Raw genomic sequence first — 25,109 nt, 5'->3', positions numbered from 1 at the left:
ATTGCATCGGGCGACCGTAATACTAAGTTATACCATGTAGCCACTAAAACCAAGAGGGCTACCAAGGGTAGACACAATTTTTTTAACGACGGTGGCAACCCAATGACCAATGAGATCCAAGTTGAAAATGCCATTCAGGCCTATTTCACTGGAATTTTCACAAATGACGCAGAGGTTATTCTCTCTTGCATTCCACATGGTCATTTTCCAACAATGAGTGAGGATTTCTGGACCTCTTTTAATGCGGCTGTCTCACTGGAAGAAACCAGAATGGCGCTCTTTGACATGAGCCTACTTAAAGCACTCGGACCAGATGGGTTTCATGCCAAGTTTTATCAAAGCGCATGGCAGATTGTGGGAAGGCCGATTTTCAAACAGGTGGAAAATTTTATGAGCTCTGGCAAGATTGATGAGGGTATTAATGATACACTTATCGCTCTTATCCCGAAGAACAACTCCCCCTCAAATGCTAGTCAGTACAGGCCAATTAGTCTTTGTAATGTTATCTACAAAATCATTACAAAAGGTATGACTAATCGTATCAAGCCCATCATGAGACGACTGATTGGTCACGAGCAAAGTAGTTTCGTGCCAGGTAGGCAAATCACGGATAATATCCTTATTTACCAAGAGGCTATCCACTCTATGCGCAATAAACAGGGTAAAAAAGGCCTTATGATCCTCAACATAGATCTTGAGAAAGCCTATGATAGGCTTAATTGGGACTTTATTAGGGATACTCTGGCTGATATTGGCATGAATAATGATTTGATTAGGAATATTATGGCTTGTGTTGAATCCCCTAGGATGAAAATTCTGTGGAATGGTAAATAGTTAGACTAGATAATCCCCACTCGGGGCATTCGCCAGGGAGACGCTATATCTCCCTACCTTTTTGTTATGTGTGTGGAAAGGCTTAGCCATATCATCAAAGAGGAGGCTACTCGTGGTAAATGGAAAGGAATTCGTCTATCCAGGTATGGCCCTCTCCTTACCCACCTATTTTTTGCTGATGATCTTGTGTTATTTGCTGAGGCTTCACAGGACCAAATCAATGTCATCTCCTAGTGCCTAGGCAGATTCAACCGGGCCTTGGGTCAAAAGGTTAGTCTGTCCAAATCTTAGATATTCTTCTCCAGCAATGTGGACAGAGAGGAATCTCAGAAGATTGTCTCGATAGCAGGAATTCCGGAATCAACAAATCTAGGCAAGTATCTCAGGGTCCCCACGCTTCACGGTAGAATCACCAGGAACTTGATATCCCCAATGTTAGAAAAGATTGATGAAAGGCTAAACGGATAGAAGACAAAATTCTTATCTCTAGCCGGAAGACAAATATTGGCGCAATCAGTCCTGCAAGCAATCCCTTACTATGGCATGCAGACAATCTTCATGCCTGCTAGGGTCTGGGAGGAAATTGACAAACGTATTCGAAGGTTTATATGGGGAGGTACTCCCGAGGCACGCAAGTGCCATCTTGTCTGTTGGGAAGCGGTCATTAAGCCTAAAAATGCGGGAGGCCTGGGTATAAGATCTGCCAGGGAGATGAACCTGGCGTTCATGGCTAAGCTTGGTTGGCAAATTGTCACAAATAGCGACAGCCTTTGGGTTAAGGTGTTGAAGGAGAAATACGCGCACGGAAGGACAGGTTTTGAAACCCTCTGCCCTAAGCAGGTTTGTTCGAATGCCTGGAGGGGTATTATTGCAGCTACTCCAATGCTAAGAAAGGGTACCAGATATCAGGTTAAAGATGGGAGATCAACTAAATTTTGTGAAGATCCGTGGGTGCACGAGAAGCCTCTTGTGGATCTCTCCCACCTCAGTGCAAGCGATACCAATGCTGGGAAAATGGTGGTCGATTACTGGAATAATGAAAGAGGATGGGAATGGGAGAACATGCCGCCACTCCCAGCAATCATCAAACAGCACTTGCAACTCATTAACTTGAATGGTAGTGATAGAGAAGATGAGAACTACTGGATGAGGGAAACAACTGGTAAGTTTTCTGTTAGCTCTGCATATTCATTAACTCATGGGTATCAGTCTAACATGCAGGGGAAGATCTGGGGCACTCTCTGGAAGTTGAAGGTACCCAATAAGATGAAGAATTTCCTTTGGATAGCCTTACATGATCGGGTGATGGGCAATGCCGAGAGAGCGAGGCGAGGAATCACCTCAGACGGCTGCTGCGGCGTTTGTATGGGGGAGCTGGAAACGACATACCATATCCTTCGACACTGCAAGGAAGCTGAAGACATCTGGACAGCGTTTGTCCCAAGAGATGAGCGTAGACGATGGCGGCGGATGGATCTCAAGTGTTGGATCCAGGCCAACATCACGGGCACTCTAGCTGGCTATGACAACACAAATTGGCCCCGCCAGTTCACCACCATTGTCTGGTGGCTTTGGAAATGGCGCTGCAATAGAGTCTTTAACGGAAGGGACGTGCCGGTGCATCACAAAACATATTGGGTTAAGGAAGCTGTGAAGGAAATTGATCGTGCTTTCACACACTCAACCCTGGCGAGAGGAATCAAAATTGCCAAGCTTAGGTGGTGTGCGTCCTCTGATCATCGATTTACGCTCAATGTCGATGGGAGTGTTAAAGTAGGCCTCAACAGGGCTGGTTTTGGGGGTGTCATTCAGAACCAAAGGGGAGAGTGGGTTGAAGGACTACTTTGCTCAATTGAGTACGGGGATCCATCCATTATCGAGGCAAGGGCCATTGTCGAATGCCTTAGTTGGGCATGGCAAAACGGGATTGGTGACATGGAGGTCCAATCGGAGGCTAACAATGTCATACAAATGATTAATGAGAACACAACAGGGCGTGGCCCGTTAGCTCTAAGCATCAGCGAAGCACGAGCGTGGATGGATAGAGATTGGAGAGTTGTCTTGTGGGTAATTTACAGAGAGTAGAACCGAGTAGCAGACTGCCTGGCGTCGTTTGGTGCTGTTCAAGGTGGTAATAGAAGAATCCTTGGAGTGTGTCCTCTTGTCAGCGAGAAGGTCTACTTTGATGATTTGGCGCATGTTACGTGGGTGCGCAGAATTGTGGAGCCTTCCTAAGCTTTAGCATTTTAGGGGTTTCCTCCCTCCTTTTCTGATTTAAAAAAAATTATTTTTAAGTTAAATTTTTGGGTGAGTACTAAAGGCCTTATGACTAAGTATTTTGAAAACTATACATATGTTTATTTTATTAAAAACTTATTTTATAGAGTGGAGTAAACCTTACTTAGCAATGCTTTGCTAATCCCATTAGTTTTGTATGTTTTATATTTGTGATTTGTACAGGAGATGGATTACGTCGCTATTTTGAGAGTGCGTAGAAATAGAACTTAGTAGTTACTTTTCTTTTATAATATTCTAGTGGAATACATTTCAACATTTGTAATAATTTTCTTAGACCTTAAATTTAATTGGATATCTCTATACTTTGGTTTAGAGCCTTACATCTAATCTATGATAGGTTAGATATGACAGGTTAGATGTGGCAGGAGCACCCTTTATGTTGATATTGGGCTATGGTTTGCATAAGACATGATTTAATACTTTCTATTTATGAATAATTCTCTTTTTTAGTATTCCCTTTTATAGTAAGTTTTAAATTTTTTGGAAAAGAACTTCGGGGGTGTTACAAACATATACTTCGTGTACTCTTTTCTTTGACTAGATTTTCTCACTAAATATTTCTAACGAGGTTTTTAACGAGGCAGAAGTATGTTAAGATAATGGTCAAGAGAGAGTGTTATAAATGTTTATTATGTATATGATTATTATCCCATTTACCTCTACTTTAGTGTTGTTGGTGTACACCTATTCCTCTACATATATAATTGTCAGTCATGAATAAAATGGCTTTGGTAGTTTTATGGATTTCTCTCTAGTTTTCTCTTCCCTTCACCATTCTCTTTCTACTCTCTATACTATTCATGTTTACAATTACGTTAAGGGTATGTTTGGTAACTCGGAAAATGACTTTCGGAAAATGTTTTCCGAGTTTTTTGGTGTTTGGCAACATCCGGAAAATGCGGTCAACGGAAAATGTTTTCCGTTGACTATGGAAAATCAAGCCAAAATTTCGAAAAACAACATACAAAATTTTTTTCCGTAAGTCATTTTCCAGAATGACCAAAACGGGTGTTTCGCATGTTCTCGGTCAAAATGACCATCTCATCCATTCCGGCGGAATCAATCTGCCGAAAACTGCTCTATTTTGCTTTGGTTTAGGTCGGAAACCAAGCCGGACCTTTGTTTGTTTTTTTCTTTTATAATAAATATTACGGAGTATTATTTTATTTATTTTTATATTATTTATATTTTAAATAAAATAATAAAATATATAATTATACAATTCTACTCATCCAAACACTAGAAAGGAATATGTTTCCTGAAAAATGAGTCATTTTTCAGAAAACATTTTCCGAAAGTCATTTTCCAGCTTTCCAAACGGATCCTAAGATTGTCACAGAAGACAATTAAATAAGGTCAAATTTACAGCATAGTTAAGATTATAAAATTAAATTCAATTTAATTAATTGAATTCATAGCATTATAATTTTTTTTCTTCCAAATTAAATAGGAGTAATTAATAACTTAATGAGCTTGAGTGCTGGAGGCCCCTATCCTAAGTTCGAGGCTGTTTCTTGCAAACAACAAAGTACTAAACCTGGCATTTTGTATTTAATCATATAAAATGAATTATATTAATTAATCTTGGAAAAAAGGTTTACTTAATTTTTGTCGATATTTGTGTATACCTTTGCTACTCGCCAATTGCTACACGTAATGCTATGAGATTCAATAAACATTACATTTAATTTGCTTTAAATTTAATTAATCACCTTAAAAATATACATATATATATCATATCTATACAATATACAACACATTCATATCTAATAAGTTTCAATCCAAGTTATACCCCTGGTTTATGTCAATTTTTTCTGTTAATTTTTGTTGTACCTTATGCTATAAAAGTTGTACTACATGATTTTTTGGACAAAAATATCCCTACTGTTATAACTTCTGTTATCTTTTCACATTATAATTACCATGCACATGCATACACAATATTTTTTCTTACATTCGTCAATGGTAAGTATGAATTCATTTAGATTTTAATTAAATATTACCATAGATAATTTTGTAATATATTATTTCTATAATTTTTACTTCAATAATATTAATAGGAATTCTACAATTATATATATATATATAGGTACACACTATTATTTTAAAAAAATATTAATATTATAAAAGAGCAGCAACATAATGTTTTTGTAGTTGAATTGAGACAGGATTTTTAGATATCAATCTATGAAATTAGTTGTTGAATTGAGATAGTAGTTGAAATCAAGTATTATGTATATCCATATATGAATATGAATTTATAAGGGACAAATTGTAATACAACGTTGAGTACCCTTAAAATTACAGTGGAATATATTCATCACAATGAATTTGAATTTCTTGTGTTAATTTCAAATACATACTCAACAAAAATTTTACTCGAGTATCTATGAAACTTCGACAACTCAAAAAAAAAACGCATTATATTTATTTCAAAATGATTTACTAATTGGGTTTAAATATTGGGCATAAGTCTTTGCGCAAAGTGCGTAGAAAAAACTAGTATATATATATATATATATATATATATATATAGATTTTGGTTCAGGTGCGGCCGTGTAGTCACACACCACTCAATATTATGAAATACACCACTCAATGTTAAGAAACACACCACAATGAAACACACCACAATGTTAAAAAACACACCACAGTGCATATTTGTGTGGTGTGTTTCTTAATATTGAGTGGTGTATTTCGTAACATTGAGTGGTGTGAACCGCACGGCCACACGGGAGAGCACGACTGCACCTGAACCTGACCCTATATATATATATACAATTTAATAAGAGCCAATAAAGTTAGGGTTCTAACGGGAAGAAAAAAATATTGGGGGTAATTATTTACTTAAACGAATAGTCCATATTATTTTGATTTTAGTAATTTTTTATGATTTTCCTTCTTTACCCTCTATTATATTATTTTCTTCCCTTAAAAACCCCACATTCCGTTAATATAAACTTTAGTAACAGAGTATTCCGTTAACTTTTAACTTACTAATTAATTTCTATAAATAAAGTCTTAGGTTCGAACCTCATCTCAATCAGAGTTGGCATAATTGTTAAACATATACTACGAATATGTTAGAGCATATTATTGAAAAGTGAGTACCCCACCCTATTACTCTTACTAGTTATCACACGCGCGTTGCGCGATTAAACTAATGCCCAATGCGTAGTTTTAAATTAGTGTTCCTTAATTGGTTAAACTAATCATATAATAATGAGAATAAAAAAAATGTTAAATTAATAAAAATCAAAGAAATAGTCTCGATGCTTATATATTTTAATAAAACATAATGAAATTGTAAATAGCTAAATTACAACTAAAGTAAGTAGAAACAAATAAACCACTAACTATAGATGACTATCTATCATGATTAACCAATGAAAGAAAACAATTGGATAAAGAGTACTAATTTGTGTAGAGTAAATTAATTTTTCTTAGTGCGCATTTGCTAAGGCTCATAATTATCTTCATCTTCTCTATCTTTAGTGAAGTTGAGTTTCCTTTTTGCTGGCTGTCACTACAAAAAAACGCCTGAATAGCGACGGACAAATTTCGTCGCTAAATGAGGAAATTCCGTCGCTAAACTGTTTAGCGACGGATTTCGTCCGTCACAAAAACCCTCCTCGCTAGAATTTTGCGACACAATTTTTTTCCGTCGCTAAGATTCGCGATGGAATTTTCCCTCGCTAAAGGCCAGGAATCCGTCGCTAAATGTCATCCAGCGACGAATTCGTCGATGACATTTGTGAGGGACTAGCGACGACAATTTCCGTCGCTACATCTAGCGACGGAAATGCCGTCGCTATACTAACACTTTTTCCGTCGCTAATTTCTTTCTACGACGATTTTTTGTCAAAATTTGCAAGGGATTAACGACGGATACGTCCGTCGCTATTATTAGTGTCAGAATTTTCCGTCGCTATATCCGTCGTTATATGTAGCGACGGATACTATGGTCGCTAATTTATTTGAATTGAATTTCATTTAGCTTGAACTTAGTGACGGAATTATCCGTCGCTAAAATTTAAAAAAAAATACCCACAATTAATATCACGTACCTACATTAAATCTATTATATTAAAAAACATAATCTGAGCTTGCCAAATATATTAACCAAACATAATATTAAGAAACTTCCAAAAACAACATCAACATCCAAAAACATAATCTGAGCTTGCCAAAACACTAAGAAACAGTGTCAAACAGCATCAACAACATCCAAAAACATAATTGAGCTTTCCAAATATATTAAGAAAACATAATCTAATCATCTCCCAAGTCTTCGTCATTTGAATTAACAGAATGTCCTTCAGTAGTTGGAGGTTGTGGCGTAGAAGTGGTGGGTATGATGCCGTTGCGACGCAACTCATCCATCAAACTTGCAATCTGAGCTTGCATTTGAGTCTGCATTTCAGTTCTTTCAGCTTGTAGTTTAGCCTGCATTTGAGTTCTTTCAGCTTCTAATTTAGCCTCCATCTGAGCCTCCATCTCAACTCGCATGGTATCTAACATCTCTTTCATTGTATCTTGATGAAATTGTGAAGTAGCAGATGAACTACAACTATTGTCATTGATAAATGAGGATGCCTTGGTTCCTAAGACATAAATACGCTGCTTTTTTACCCCACCAACAACATCCACATACATTTGTGACATGTTTATAACTGGTGGCTCAGTTGACCCTTCCACCTCTTGCGTTGCAGCATCATGTCGTGCTTGTATTTCTTCCTACAATTACAAATTTATACAAAATAAAAGAAGTATACAAAGACATAATAATTTGATCTATTTTACATTATACTTACAGCAATTTTCTTTGACCTTTCATCAACAAATGCACCGTTATTCTTTTTGTGCATATGCTCAAAGCACTCAAATAGATTAGGCTCCTTTTGAAGTTCTTCTCGCTATTAAACAAACAAAAACAATAAAATGATGCTTAATTTGTAAAGAATATATATATATATATATATATATATATAATAAATTTTTAAGTTAAGTGTATTACCAATTTGTGATAGTGCTCAATAGCAGATCTAGATCCTCCGGTATGTCGGGAACATCCAGTACCGGGTCCTGCCACCTCACTCATCCTATTCTTCCGCTGTTGCTTAGATTTAGCTTTAACGTCAGGCCTTTCCCAATATGCCCTTTCAAATGCGCCATGTATCTCCATGTATACAAGCTGGCTTCCCAGTTGAAGTTCGGTTTGACTTAAATTTTGAGACCATATATGTATACCGTATGCCTACATGTGCTAAAAAGCTTTACGAACATGTCGGTCAATAGACGCATCCCACTTGTAAAATTTCTGTAACATTACAAATTTATTAAATATAAGATTGTATCATAAGAAGATAATGACTAAATGTCATATCGTATTAAAGCATAACCAGTCATATTTAACAAATAGGAACCCACAAGTAAGAATCCACATGGGAAAGATTTACAAATATTATTAATAGTTTTTGAAAATTTGAATAAAGGACTACAAACTAAAACAAAAATTAGTGAGGCCAACTAGAGTAAGATAAGAAATATAAACAGCAGAAAGAACCACAACAGAAAGTTTCCCTTAACTCCATTCACTACTAAATTTATCCTCAATTCATCTTTCAAGTGTAACTCTTTCCTCCAAAATTTGGTCTATAAACTAACAAAAAGATCACAATTTACATATATATACACATTTGATAGCACATGCAAACAAAGATTCACCTCAAACAAAGAAATGCAAAGGCAAAGTTATTGACAGAAATTTAATAACAATCTAACTTCAAGAATTAACTTCAAGAATTAACCACAGTCGTGAATTTACCTTAAATTCCTCAAAGTATGATTCCTTGTACTCATTAGGTATATTCTTCCAAGTATACCCTTCAGGATAGATCCTTTGCATGAATATCGTTTTCATTGTAGTTGAACATTTATGAGATGGTATCAACCTATACATATATAATAAATGAATAAAGATAAAATAATATACACATAAATGTAAACATAATAAAACATTTCTACATTTTTACCTCTCATCCTCTACATGAACAATAGGCAAATCAGGACCAAAAGATGATCCTTTAACTGATGAGGATGTGGGTGGAACAATAGAGTCTGATGGTGATGAAATCGGCAAGTCAGTTGGTGAACAAGTAGAAACAGGTGCTACAATAGGTGGAGACACCACAATAGGAGGAGGTGCCACAAGAGAAGGTAGTGCAGACGAGGATGGGCTAGAACTCGAAGGTGTAACCAATATACCTTGTCCATGTCCTCTTATGCGTCCGGTTGTACTACCACCTCGTGTCATCTAAAATAAAATATAATAAAGTTAAATAACATATAAATATAACATACCATTTACTATTTAAGCTAAGCACTAATTATCAGTACCATTATCACTATCTCCTATTATTGAACCTCTACTTGAGTCATCTGTTTCTTCCTCTAACTCAAGTTCATCTTCATTGTCTCCATGTTCGCCATCAAGTTCTATCACCCCACCATTTGGGTCATTTAAATGTGATGGGTCTTCATCTATTTGCATGAGATCATGATTGTCTGTAATTTCCTCTTGAAATGGTGGAGGTATTAGTGATTCTTCAGAAGATATAGATGATTCAGGAACTTGTACTTCAGATCTCGCTTTAATTTTGCACACAGCCCACCAGTCAAGCTTGTCGCGACGCAAACTTGGATATGTACAATAATAAACCTGAGCTGCTTGCATTGCTAGAACAAATGGTTCATAGCGATTGAATCTACGCTTATGATTAATTTCAACAAGTTTATACTGGGAATGAACCTTCATGCCCACAGTTGTCGGGTCAAACCAATCACACTTGAATAATATTGTCCTCTTGACTGGTAAGCCAGGATACTCAACTTGTACAACTTGTACAACTTCTACCAATCGGCCATAGTAATCACTTTCATCTATACTATAGTTTATACCTTTTATGCAAACTCCACTATTCATTGTTTCTTTAGTTCCACCATAACCAATGGTGTGAAATTTAAAACCATTCACATAATACCCTGAATAGGTATTGACACTTCTTAGTGGCCCTTTTGCAAGATCCTTTATAAATTTATTTGAAATATTGTTTGAAGGATCATGTGCCTGTATAATACACACATAATCTAAGTGTTAAAGTTTATTAAACAATTTCAAGCTCAATATAAATAATATACAATTCTTACATAGTCATTGAACCAATTTGCAAATTTATTTTCCAATTTACTATCGATGGTAGTACTGGAAATGTTTGGTTGATTCCTCCTTAACTCCTCAGTATAAACCCTTTAAAAAAATTAATGGGTTAACATTTATAACACATTACATAAGAAAAATTGAACAGAAGTGAATTCTTACTCAATAAATGGCTCCACTTCTGAACAATTTAACAACACATAGGTTTGAGCAGCTTTAAACTCTTCATCTGTCATATATCTCACTTTTGATTTTCCAAATGCTCGACCCGGATACTTAAATATAGAAAGAGTTTCTTCATGTTCATCAACTGCATATTCACTTGTATCCGCATTTCGAGGCACATTTCTGTGTTTCGTGCTAACATGGTCCTCAAAATAGTACGAACAGAACGATGGTGCTTCTTCCACCAAATATGCATTAGATATAGATCCCTCGACCTTCGCTTTATTTTTGACATTATTTTTCAATTTTCGAAGGTATCTAAACAAAATTGACATATATAAGTAACAATTTTATTATATGTTCGGAAACATATAAAAGAACTAATAAAAATCGTACCTCTCAAATGGATACATCCACCTATATTGAACTGGACCAGCAATCCTTGCTTCGTAAGCTAAGTGGATTGGTAGATGTTCCATGGAGTCGAAGAAACTAGGAGGAAATATACGTTCAAGTTTACAAAGAATGAGAGGTATATCATTCTCGAGTTTCGTCATTTCCTCAACTCTAATTGTAGTGGAAGTAAGGTTCTTAAAGAATAAACTCAACTCTGTAAGAACTTTCCAAACATTTAGCAGTAGCAACTCATGAAATGCAATTGGTATTAACCTCTGCATAAACACATGACAGTCGTGACTTTTCATACCAAACAACTTCAACTTCTTCATATCTACGCATCGACTCATATTAGATGCATAGCCATCAGGAAATTTGAGATTCCTAACCCATTCACACAATGCTTCCCTTGCCGGTTTGTCAAGTGTGTAACAAGCTTTTGGAAACTTTCCAATCACAAGGTTTCGCTTCAGCTCAGGCCGCCGACAATAATCATTCAGCTCTTCTCTAGATTTATATGTGTCCTTTGTTTTTCCAGTAACATCCATAACTGTGTTGAACACATTATCAAACACATTTTTTTCTATATGCATGACATCCAAATTATGTCGTACCAAGTGTGAACTCCAATACGGCAAATCCCAAAAGATACTTCGTTTCTTCCAACCGCAAGTTTTGGAAATTAATCCATTAACTTCAGCAGCATCCAATTCAGTGACCTTCTTGAGGCCTAAAGTCTCAATCTCTGCAAGGATATCATATCCTGACCTAACAAGCGGTGCCTCAGTTGTAACCGCTTTGTTCTTGAAAAACGAGGTCTTATTCTTGCGAAATGGATGATTCGCTGGCAAAAACATTCGATGATTGTCAAACCACGATTGCTTACCACTATGTTTTAGGGTGAAGGCATCTGATTTGTCCATGAAATACGGACAAGCTAACCTCCCAGCAGTGCTCCACCCGGATAGCATCGAATATGCAGGAAAATCACTAACTGTCCACATAAGGGCAGCTCGCATATGAAAATTCTGCTTCTTAGAAATATCGTATGTTTGAACACCTACTTCCCATAATTGGTTTAACTCTACAATAAGCGGTTGGAGAAAAACATCTATCTTCTCTTTTGGATTTTATGGACCTGGAACCAATACGGTCAAGAACATATACACTTCCTTCATACACATCCAAGGAGGTAAGTTGTATGTTGTTAGTATCACAGGCCATGAGGAGTATTGCTGCCCTGATTGTCCAAATGGTTGAAAACCATCCGTGCACAGACCTAACCTGACATTTCGAATTTCAGATGCAAAGTCAGGATAAATGCGGTCAAAATGCTTCCAAGCAAGCGAGTCTGAGGGATGACGCATGATTCCATCTTCAACTGAATTTGCATGCCACTTCATATCATTTGCTGTAGCATTAGATGCATACAACCTCTGCAATCGAGGAACTAGAGGAAAGTAATACATTTTTTTGTATGCTACATTAGTTTTTTGTCTTTTTGTAGCACCACGAGAAGTTTGTTTAAATCGAGGATGGGCACAAAACTTACACGTTGTCATATCAATATCTGACTCCCAATATATCATGCAGTTGTTCTTGCAACAATCAATCTTCTGAACTGGCAACCCCATGCCCCGTAATAGCTTTTTGGTTTCGTAGAAGTTTTCAGGGACTAGATTATCTTCTGGAGCAACTTCTTTCATAAGTTCAGTGAATTGTTTGAAACATTTTTCTGATATGTGATTTTCTGATTTCAAGCTCATAAGTCGAGCTACAAGAGACAACTGCGAGTGTTTTTTACTCCCAGGCCACAACTCTTGATCTGCTGCTTTCAGCATGTCATAAAACTTCTGGGCCTCAGGATTTGGCGATTCTTCTATTTCATCCATATTAAATTCAGGACCAGCAGCATCCATAACCATTGTATGGTAAGCATTAGATGCTTCTTCACTAGCTATTTGAGATGGGGCACCAACATCTTGATCGACATCTACCCTCAGATTGGCCTCGCCATGGAAGCGCCAAACATAGTAGTCCGGCACAAATCCATATTTTGCTAAGTGGAATTTCACGGTAGGCACATCTAAAAACTTGGTGTTTTGACACTTGCGCTGATTACATGGACACTTAATTCTTTCACCGTCCATGAAACTATGTTCACTAGTAGCAAATTGGATGAAAGTTTCAAGACCAGCCAAAAACTCCTCAGTGAGAAGACCATTTCTAATTCGTGTATACATCCAATGACGATTTGAACTCATTCTACAAATCATGCCAAATTGAAATGAATCAAATGTATAACAATTCTACCTTATTTGGGAATTATTATCTAAAATTAAATCTATTGACAATTCCTAGAAAGTTGGTTAATCATACTTTGCGTTACAAAAATCAAATAATCAAAATCATTCGAAGATTTCTTATAGACATTCAAATATAGATTCAAATAATCATAAGCCTCCGGTACCCACAGGCGGTTTAGCCGGAGATAACACAAGTGTCGGTACCCACAAGCGGTTTAGCCAGAAAATAAACAATAAATAAAAATTTTATAATTACCTTATCAACCGAAGAAGAACTTGAAGATCTTTGAAAGTTCAAACTTGTCAGTTCGCAATACCTAGTAGTCAATGTTACCACATGTTAGCACCTGATAAAATAAAATATATACCTTACTATACAACCTAGTTTCTACAAGTCATGCCAAATTAAAATGAATCAAGAGTGGTAAAAAAGATTTAAACTTGATGAAGTTAATAGTAAAAAGAATAAAAAATAATGTTTCAATCCATGGAATTTATTAATTTAACCTTTCACTATTTGTTTAAAAATAAAATACATATAAGTCATGCAAATTATAATACTATATATAACTGGACACATAATCAAAATTACTATCTAAATGGAAGTGGACACATAATTTTACTCCAAACCATTCCCTCTTTTAAATTTTCCATATTCCAGTAGGTTCTCATTTCAATTCCCCTTCATTTTAAACCAACATACCCAACTCCAGTAGCATGCTTGCATTCACTCCAACACATAAACCATAGCATTATAACACATTCTAGCAATTTCCAATAATCAATTTGCTTCAATCAACTTCCTATGCATTCTAGTATCCTTTCACCATTAAATTTGCTCCAATAATTCCCAATTATAATATGCAACTCCCATACTGCACAGAATTCTCCAGTAGCTTCATTTAGTCCAAATTCACATCTGACCAACTCTAATTTTGACCATAATCCACCAGATTCCATCATTAAAATTCCAGTAGCCTCACCTTTTAATTTCCAGTAATGACCTCAAATCAAATAATCGGCCCAATAACCAAATTTCACTCCATTCGGCCATATTATTTCAGCATCTCAATATCATTATTCCCAGATTAGCATCCTTCATTATACCTCCATTTATATTTTAGATTCAAAGCTCATTTAAATTTCCATCACTGCCTCTTTTGATCACATTATTCCTTGAGCATTATTCAAACATGCCATAGCAACAACCTATCACTCCACAATTGCAGCATCAAAACCAGACACTCAATATGAAGTTTAAACTCCAAACACATCAAAACCAGACACTCAAGCACATCAATATGACAGCAGCAGAACCTACTATGCTTCCATTTTATTTCATAATCAAAAATTTATGCAAATCCACCATCAACTATGAAGTTTAAACTCCAACATTATTTTCCATTCCCAACAGCCCTCTCAGAACCTACCAGCAGCTCCGTCCTCCTACCAAACCTGCTCCGTCCTCCTCTCATATTCTTCCCAACCCAACAAATACATTCAAATCCATGTTTTTCTATTACTATTCCATAGAAACAAATAGAAACACAGCAACAAATACATCCATAGATACATCCATAGAAACACATTCATAAACAAATTGCAGCGGCATTCATACACGCTCCGTTTGCGTTCATACAGAAAATGCAGAGTGAAGGAATACCTGGGCAGCGCCGGCGGGCATGGAGCAGTTTGCTTTTTCCGGCGGCCGACGGGCGTGGAGCGACGGGCGGTCGGCGGTAGGCGGCTGGCGGTGAGCAGCGGATTGTGTCTGCCCATGGGCGGTGGGAGGTGGCGGTTTGCGTTTGTGTTTAGGTGTTTGTGTTTGCGGCGTTGGAGTTTAGGGTTATCACATTTAGCCGTTTTCGGCTGGTATTTGTTTTTTTTTTAACGTTTAGCGACGGAAATCAATCCGTCGCTACGTTTTTAACAAAAATTCGGGAATAACCGGCCAACTTAGCGTAGATTGCGCACAGAGCTATTAAATTAAATGGGTTAACCTAGCGACGGATATGTATCCGTCGCTAAATTCTTTTAAAAAACGGATCATGTAGTTCGGGAGTGGTATTTTAACGACGGATATTTGAATCCGTCGCTAAAGCTAGCGACGGATTCAAATATCCGTCGCTATCAGTATTATAAATTTGTAATTCACATATCCATCGCTAGTAACGGATACATTTCCGTCGCTAGATAGCTACGGATAATAATATCCATCACTATTCCGTCGCTATATTGTCAAAAAAAAAATTATAGGCTTTGAACAATAGCGACGGATAGTGTGCCGTCGCTAATACGTAGAAAATAATATTATTTAATCAGCCCGCCAAAATTCCGTCGCTAAGCCGTCTCATATTTATGCGCGGTAATTTGCCGCTAAAATTACCAACAGATTTGGCGACAAATATACTCCGTCGCAAAGAACCGTCGCTAGAGCGTCGCTAATCCGTCGCTAACTTCCACTTTTTTAAAATAAATAAATCCATCGCTATTACGTTGTTAAATTAGCAACGGAATTAATCCGTCGCAAAATCCGTTGTTATTTCCGCGTTTTTTTGTAGTGTGTGTCTTTATTGCATCTTGTTTACTAGAGGTAGTGAATGAGAATAATTCGTGCAACGATGTTATGGCATATGATACCATGTTTTTGCCTTAGCTTGTTGTGTATAAGATTGAGACCTCAATTGTATTATATATAATTCATCCTGTAAGCGGTTATTGATATGTGGAATTCTTAGTTGTTGAACCTGCAACTAATAATGATAAAAATAAAATAATAATAATAATAAAGGGAGAACTTTTTTACTATTTACTTACAGTTTCATCCTCAAGGACGATGAGCATATACTTTTTTTCCAGGCGTTTTAATAGCATTTTTTGGTTCATTTTTCTTAATGACACGAACTTTACAATTCAACCCATAGTTTGTGTGTTAATATCAATTAACTTTACTGCATTTGCCATGACTAATATATTTGTGCCACTAGAAATATGTTCATAAAGGATGTTATGAGATAATATAATGGGAACCACAACATAAATTCAAAAACCATAGATTAGAGAGTAAGGAGTAACTAAAATGTGTAGATTATAGAGGAATATAATGAGAACCACAACATTACATTCAAGGATATAAGTATAGATGAACAGATTATACAATAGATATATTTAAATAATGATATTGAAGTTATACTAATTAATGAGTATATCATCATTGATTTTTAAAAATTGTAATCATTATGAGTGCAAATATAAATAATAGAATTAGCATGACAAGGTTTTGACAATCATACATATAGAATGCCACGAAGGTTTAGTTTTGGGTGAATACCAGTGAGAAGGGGATAGATTTATATACTGTTGTTTTGGGTAGAATAATGGTTTAGTTAGGAATCTATACAAAATTGTATTATAGGATCCTATTAAAACTTCAATATTCTAATTTTAAGTTAGAAATCTATACATAATTGTATTATAGAATCCGACTTCAATATTTTCTAATGTAATTATAATTATAATAGAAAATGGAAACTGAAGGCTGGATAATTTACAAAACAAATCTATATAAGTATTCGGTTTGTATTGTGATTATTAAGAAACAAATTGCCAATTTGTTTGAAAACCGCAATAAAGAAACAAATTACCTAAAGAATCTGACGTTAAACTTCTGTTATATTTAACCCAAAAAGTTTGGTAAAACTATAAATGATTATGATATATTAGGAATTTAATTGGAGGTTGCACAATAAGAATAACACAAAGTACAATATGTTATAGAATACTATTACACTAACATTTTTTTAGTTCCAGTTAGAAGCCTAACATTATTGGCTCTTATAATAATTGTAGATTAAATTAAAACATATGCATTTCTTTAATTCAGAATTCGATGTTTACAATGCTTTCATTATCAAAAAATTTAAAAAAAAAAAAGATATATAATTTCATTAGTTATATGTCTTTATCTTCTACAATAAAAATTATTCATTAAGAGAAAATTAAAAAAGAGATAAAATTTCATTGGTTATATTGTCTTTATTTTCTATCATGCAAAGATTCCCCTACTAAATTGAAGCGTGAAACTACCCCGTAATATTTTTTAGACTACATCACAGTTGTTCATGTTAAAGGTAAATCATATTTCTTTATTGATATGATTTAAAATGTATAAATTTTTATTACCAAAAGTAGTATTTATTTATACTATCATTTTTAAACTATCATTTTTACAAAATTGCAAACATTTAGTTTAGTGACAATTATAATCAACCTCGCATATATTATCTTGCATTTATATACTTTGAATTATATCAATTTAAATAAACAAAGTCAACATTCAATAATAATAATAATAATAATAATAAGGAGGCAAAAACTTGTATTATACCGTCTCACGGATCTTTATCCGTTTCTAATAGTAAGGCAAAAATTTGTATTAAACCGTCTAACGGATCTTTATCCGTGAAATAGGTCGGGTCACGATGAAATGAAACACTTATATTAGCAAATGCAGTACTAAATCATGAATAAAGTATATTACATGACTCGACCCGTCTCACGGATCTTTATCCGTTTCTAATAATAAGGCCAAAATTTGTATTAGACCGTCTCACCGATCTTTATCCGTGAAACGGGTCGGGTCACGATGAAATGAAACACTTATATTAGAAAATGCAATACTAAATCATGAATAAAGTATATTACATTTCATCTTGACCCCGCGCATCTCATTGATAAAGATCCGTGAGACGGTCTAATAATAATACTAACAACAACAACAACAACAACCTAATACATATTACCCTGGCATGTGTGTGCATTCTTAAGGGGGGTGTATTCAATCATGACTTTCATAGACTTTTAAAGATTTTTACCAACTTTAAAAGTTTGGTGGTATTCAATTTAGATTTTTAAAGACTCTTTAAAAGTCTACCGGTATTAGATCTAGACTTTTCAAAACTCTTTAAAAGTATACTAGTATTCGATTCAGACTTTTATATAGTCTTTAAAAGTCTACTGGTATTCAAAAATTCATAAACTTTCATAGACTATCAGAATAGGATTTCTCTAGACTTTTTCTTCGTTAATATAAATAGATGAAATACAACCCTCCAACCCTAAACTTTTCAACATTCTCTACAGACTTTCTTTCCTCTATCAAAACCAGACAAACTTTTCATCAATTTTACGGTACGTTTCAAACCTTTCATAAATACTCATATACTTTGCTACAAAAAATGATTATTTGTAGATATTCATAGAAACAAATTGCTGCGATCACTAAAAGAAAAAAAAATTGTTGCGATCGCAGCAGGTTGCTGTAGTTTGCTGCGAACAGCAGCAACAAGAACATAAATATTCTTATAATACAATTGTATAATTTATATTTTATGATTTTTATTTAATTAATATAATTTTATATAATTGTATGTTAATTAATTATTAATATATATGTATTTGTGTTAAGTTGAATTTATTGAGAGATTCTTATTTATTTTATAGTAATTATAAATGGAAGATGTTTATCAAGAAAAGAGTAAAGGTAAAAATAAAGTTAATGGAAATTATGCATTATGGGCACCTGAGGAGAGTAATGAGTTGTTACAACAAGGTGAAATCAATGCAAATCAAAGATAATTGTACTAACAAGATGAATATTTTAATTCGTACTTTTTCATTTTAGACATTTTGATGATTATATTACTCAACATTACTTGTTTCATTAGTTCAAGAAATATTTTTATTGGTTATATTTAGTGAAAATTGATTATATTTTCTTTAGGTATAATATACTCTATTCTTGTGACAATCAATTTTTTTTTTTTGCAATACATTAATTTATTTATGATTTATAAAAATATATTTTTGTAAGAAAATTATAAATAATGTATTAATAGAAGTTATGGAATGTTTGTAAGGTGTATTCAATTTAGAGTTTTAATGACTTTTGTAGACTTTTTAATATGAAAACGTTTTTAAAAGTTTATAAATATTTGTACTGCGGATATTTATACTCTTACAAAGTTGATAAAAGCGGGAGGCCGATCTCGCTCCCAAGGAAGAGGGGTTGAGGGCCAAAGCCAATGTGCGGAAGTAATGGATGAAGGTGTTCAAATTTGGGGATATGTCGGACAACCTGTCGCTTCCAAGTCTGTCCTTGAGTGGTTGGGTGAGAGGGTTCCGATCCGAGAGAGGTTAGGGCCACAACTAAGGGTCAAGGGGTTGTTATGAAATATTACTACGAAAATAATATTTCTGGAAAATAACAAGCACAAGTACGTAGGATTTTTCGGGACGGTGGTTAGCTTGAGTCGTGTACTCACTACACTGTCCTTAAAACCTTATTTGCTGCATCCCGAGGTGCTAGGAGCGTTGTAGCCTAGGTTTCCCAGGATAAAACAAGTTTCAATTTCGAGTTTGAGCACTCAAACTATGAAACCCGGCGAACAAAAACAAAGCTTTGATCACAGTTGGCAAAGAAAGGAGTAGAAATAGAGTTTTTCGAGAGAGAAAATATATTTCTTGTGTTGTGTAAATATGTTGCTTCTACAATCAACTTATATAGGAGTTGAAGGATTAAATAACATTTAATCATGGCACTTAATCTGATAATAAAAATAGGCTCTGTAACGGAGACCACTACCGGAGAATTGATTCAGATAATTAAAATTGGAATTAACCCAGAATTAATTTTGTAACAAGATGAATAGAGGCGCTGAAAGTTCACTACCCGAATCGTACCACGAGGAGTTAACCTGGGTTGACCAGATTACATGAGTGGGCATTCCAACATTATTCGACCTGAACTAATAACCAGGCCAACCAATTTTTTGGCATTCGTGCCTGCAGGTGCCGGCGCACACGAGTCAAACTTTTTCAGGCTCAATTTGGGATTTGATTTGCACCCCCCCCCCCTCGCGAGAGAGAGCCTCTATGCTATACAATTCAATAAGCCTTAGACCGACTCTTGTATAAATAGTGGTGCAAACCCACTTCCCAAACCAATGTGGGACAAAAGCTTACTTTAAAGTTTTTCCTCCATTTTTCCAACTCAAATGGGTCAACTTTGAGAACCAATTTCTCATTCACCCATTATCCGTTTTGTGCGTACTATATATGAATCTCTTCGTCTAACTACGAAGAACCCGAAGCCACTTTGACCCAACCCAAATCGAAAGTAGACCCCACATATATTTGTACCACAAAATAGCCACTAAAATTGTCATTTTATGCTATTTTTTCCAACAATCTCCCACATGAATGAAAATTGAGTTTAGGGGTTGTTTTGAAATCAGAAACAATTGTATTCAATGGTCGATCCCTGCATAGGATAGGTAGGTGTTACCCTTTGAACCTTTCCTGGTGAAGATATATTTACTCTACTAACTGTACGGTAGAACGTGATGTCTTTGAACTGACTGTCGTTTGTGTAGATGATGACATATCTCACACATGAACCTCCCAACCTTGTTCTATTCTCATGTGTGTGCCCGTTTTGGTCGTGGGTCACCATTCCTAGTTCTGCAAGAGTTTCTAAAGAATTGAGCCCAGTTCAATTCTCCTTTGAAGCGACCCTCACTTCTCTCTCACATAGGTGATTCTTTTCCGAGTATCCCACATACTCACACATGTCAACCGACATTCAAATCATTAAGGCATCAATGTGCTAACCTCATGCAGGGAGCCACTGTTCTAACGAGGAGTGGTAGGGAGTCCGAGACCCCCATAGTGACACGCTATGTTCCATAATTTAGTTGTCCTTGATAAGCCTCCGAGATACCCTTAAATCAAACACATATTAGGGTGTTTTATTACGTTTATAGCATCCTTACATGGTGAATTATGCTCATAAATGCTTGAAAATCACTAACCTACACACAGAAGCTACTTTTAGCCTAAAAGAGGTAAAATAGGAGTCCCGGGAGCAAATAGGAGCAAAAGTTGAGCTCAAAGAACGAACCAGGCAAAAACGGAGCCCCGAAGGACCAAACTGGATAGCCACACGCATGTGAGCGTGCATGGAAATAATCCAGTAAGCTCCCACGCAACTCACACGCGTGTGGATGGCGTGGAGACGGTGCTGCGCGAATTTCGTCTAGGGTTGCTTTTCGGAGACTATTTAAACCCCTTTGATGAATTTTCAGAAGAGGATCCCAGAAATTTAGTTTTCCCTTTCTTAGTTTTTCTTTTGGAGAACTTTCTCCATTTTTCTTAGCTTTTTAGATTAGATCAATCTCAATTGTAGCAAGACAACAAGCTTGGATTGAAGATCTTCTTCTCTCTAGGTGATCTCTATTTCATTTCTATAATTTTAGCTATCTTGTTCTTGGATTAAATTGGCTTTTGTGTTGAATTTCATATCATGAGTGGCTAGTTTAATCTAGGGATTTGGATTGTGTGATTGAATGTTGCTAGTATGATGATCTTATTTCTATATCTTGGATCTATATGTTTGTGTTGATGGATTATCTATTCTTGTCTATTGATTGTTGTTTTGATGAGATCTTGTTTGGATCTGGCCAATCTAGATGAGAGATTGAGCTCTTGACTCTTTCATGTCTTTGATTAGAGTTAGGATTTGAAGCTTTACACAATCATAGTTCCTATGGACTTCTTAAAAAGAACAATAGGATAGTGTGTAGCTTATGTGTTTGATAAAATGCCTCTTAGAGCTTTGGATGCTTGTAGGCACTTTTTAGTCAAGAAACCTTAGTACACAAAGGTGGAAAAGGACTAAGACAACACACTCTTGAATAGCCAATATCCTAGCATTCCCCGATCCATTACCTTAGACACACTACAATGCAACATACATGAACACTATCCAATCCCTACCCCTTTTACATATTTACAAATCTTTTTACTTTACTCTACTCTCTTGCACTCAAACCAAACCAAATGAACTCCTTTCACTCACAATCCACCCTTCACCACACTCGAATCCAATGCATGATCCAATCAAGTAAACTCCCGAACACTTGACACACCTCCACGTCCTTCCTTCGAGACCGACACTCGGGGAGTCACTGACTTTCCGTTTTATCATACAAATATCTTTTGACATTCCACCCTATGCACGCAAGCAGTTGTCAGTCCCATTGAACCTAGGTGCCAGCTAGGTTGGGTATCCACTATAGAACTTATACTAAGGGTTTTAGACCCATTCCTCGTGTCAACTTCTCGGTCAACTCTCTACTTAACCCTTTGGTTAACGGATCTGATATGTTGTCTTTTGGCTTTACGTAGTTAACCGAGACAACACTAGTTGAAAGAAGTTGTCTAATGGTATTATGTCTACGACGTATATGTCTAGACTTACCATTATACATATGACTTCGTACTCCCCCAAGTGTGGCTTGACTATCGCAATGCACACAAATTGGAGGTACAGGTCTTTCCCAATTAGGAATATCCTCTAGAAAATGGCATAGCCATTCAGCCTCTTCACAACATTTGTCCAAGGCTATCAGCTCAGATTTCATCGTGGATATAGCTATCACAGTTTGCTTAAAGGATTTTCATGCAACAGCTACATCGACTAATGTAAACACGTAGCCACTCGTGGACTTAGAGTCCTTAATATCAGATATCTAGTTAGCATCGCTATACCTTTCAAGTACAACATGATATCTAGTATAGTGCAGTCTATAGTTAAGAGTATCCCTTAGGTATCTCATAACCCTCATAATTGCCTTCCAGTGCATGTCATCGAGGTTACTCATATATCTACTGAGTTTACTAACCGCAAAGACAATATCCGGCCTAGTACAACTCATTAGATATATTAAACTACCAATAATCCGAGCGTATTCTACTTGAGAAATACACTCTCCGTGATTTTTTAATAGTNTGATGAATTTTCAGAAGAGGATCCCAGAAATTTAGTTTTCCCTTTCTTAGTTTTTCTTTTGGAGAACTTTCTCCATTTTTCTTAGCTTTTTAGATTAGATCAATCTCAATTGTAGCAAGACAACAAGCTTGGATTGAAGATCTTCTTCTCTCTAGGTGATCTCTATTTCATTTCTATAATTTTAGCTATCTTGTTCTTGGATTAAATTGGCTTTTGTGTTGAATTTCATATCATGAGTGGCTAGTTTAATCTAGGGATTTGGATTGTGTGATTGAATGTTGCTAGTATGATGATCTTATTTCTATATCTTGGATCTATATGTTTGTGTTGATGGATTATCTATTCTTGTCTATTGATTGTTGTTTTGATGAGATCTTGTTTGGATCTGGCCAATCTAGATGAGAGATTGAGCTCTTGACTCTTTCATGTCTTTGATTAGAGTTAGGATTTGAAGCTTTACACAATCATAGTTCCTATGGACTTCTTAAAAAGAACAATAGGATAGTGTGTAGCTTATGTGTTTGATAAAATGCCTCTTAGAGCTTTGGATGCTTGTAGGCACTTTTTAGTCAAGAAACCTTAGTACACAAAGGTGGAAAAGGACTAAGACAACACACTCTTGAATAGCCAATATCCTAGCATTCCCCGATCCATTACCTTAGACACACTACAATGCAACATACATGAACACTATCCAATCCCTACCCCTTTTACATATTTACAAATCTTTTTACTTTACTCTACTCTCTTGCACTCAAACCAAACCAAATGAACTCCTTTCACTCACAATCCACCCTTCACCACACTCGAATCCAATGCATGATCCAATCAAGTAAACTCCCGAACACTTGACACACCTCCACGTCCTTCCTTCGAGACCGACACTCGGGGAGTCACTGACTTTCCGTTTTATCATACAAATATCTTTTGACATTCCACCCTATGCACGCAAGCAGTTGTCAGTCCCATTGAACCTAGGTGCCAGCTAGGTTGGGTATCCACTATAGAACTTATACTAAGGGTTTTAGACCCATTCCTCGTGTCAACTTCTCGGTCAACTCTCTACTTAACCCTTTGGTTAACGGATCTGATATGTTGTCTTTTGGCTTTACGTAGTTAACCGAGACAACACTAGTTGAAAGAAGTTGTCTAATGGTATTATGTCTACGACGTATATGTCTAGACTTACCATTATACATATGACTTCGTACTCCCCCAAGTGTGGCTTGACTATCGCAATGCACACAAATTGGAGGTACAGGTCTTTCCCAATTAGGAATATCCTCTAGAAAATGGCATAGCCATTCAGCCTCTTCACAACATTTGTCCAAGGCTATCAGCTCAGATTTCATCGTGGATATAGCTATCACAGTTTGCTTAAAGGATTTTCATGCAACAGCTACATCGACTAATGTAAACACGTAGCCACTCGTGGACTTAGAGTCCTTAATATCAGATATCTAGTTAGCATCGCTATACCTTTCAAGTACAACATGATATCTAGTATAGTGCAGTCTATAGTTAAGAGTATCCCTTAGGTATCTCATAACCCTCATAATTGCCTTCCAGTGCATGTCATCGAGGTTACTCATATATCTACTGAGTTTACTAACCGCAAAGACAATATCCGGCCTAGTACAACTCATTAGATATATTAAACTACCAATAATCCGAGCGTATTCTACTTGAGAAATACACTCTCCGTGATTTTTTAATAGTAAAACGTTTGTATCAAATGGTGTCCTAGCCACTTGATTATTATCCTTGTTGAATTTTGCAAGGATTTTATCAATATAATGAGATTGGCTCAACACGAGGCCATCCGGTCTCCTAATGATTTTAATCCCAAGGATCAAATCAGCCAAACTCATATCCTTCATGTCAAATCTCGCATTTAACATGTTTTTGGTAGACTTGATCATCCGATCATTACTACCAACGATGAGCATATCATCCACGTATAAACAAAGAATGACATACCCGTCTACCGTTTCCTTAACGTAGACACACTTGTCCTTCTCGCTTATTTTAAAACCATTGG

General features: G+C 35.9%; 2 protein-coding genes across 2 annotated transcripts; both read right to left on the bottom strand.

Annotated features, from left to right (window-relative positions):
* Nucleotides 1-7,404: 7,404 nt before the first annotated feature.
* On the bottom strand, nucleotides 7,405-8,317 carry LOC116023369. The gene is made up of 3 exons (XM_031264365.1): nucleotides 8,150-8,317; nucleotides 7,947-8,048; nucleotides 7,405-7,869 (listed from the first exon to the last, which is right to left on the bottom strand). Exons 1-3 carry the CDS (start codon nucleotides 8,315-8,317, stop codon nucleotides 7,405-7,407), a joined length of 735 nt encoding a protein of 244 aa, XP_031120225.1.
* Nucleotides 8,318-8,398: 81 nt separating this feature from the next.
* LOC116023368 lies at nucleotides 8,399-9,448 on the bottom strand. Its single transcript, XM_031264364.1, has 3 exons — nucleotides 9,168-9,448; nucleotides 8,960-9,086; nucleotides 8,399-8,452 (listed from the first exon to the last, which is right to left on the bottom strand). Exons 1-3 carry the CDS (start codon nucleotides 9,446-9,448, stop codon nucleotides 8,399-8,401), a joined length of 462 nt encoding a protein of 153 aa, XP_031120224.1.
* Nucleotides 9,449-25,109: the final 15,661 nt, after the last annotated feature.

The sequence above is a fragment of the Ipomoea triloba genome, chromosome 6 (assembly GCF_003576645.1).
Source record: "Ipomoea triloba cultivar NCNSP0323 chromosome 6, ASM357664v1".
In the NCBI taxonomy this organism is placed as follows: Eukaryota; Viridiplantae; Streptophyta; class Magnoliopsida; order Solanales; family Convolvulaceae; genus Ipomoea; species Ipomoea triloba.
Note: the sequence above shows the minus strand (reverse complement) of the source record. Positions and strands in the feature narration are given on the sequence as shown.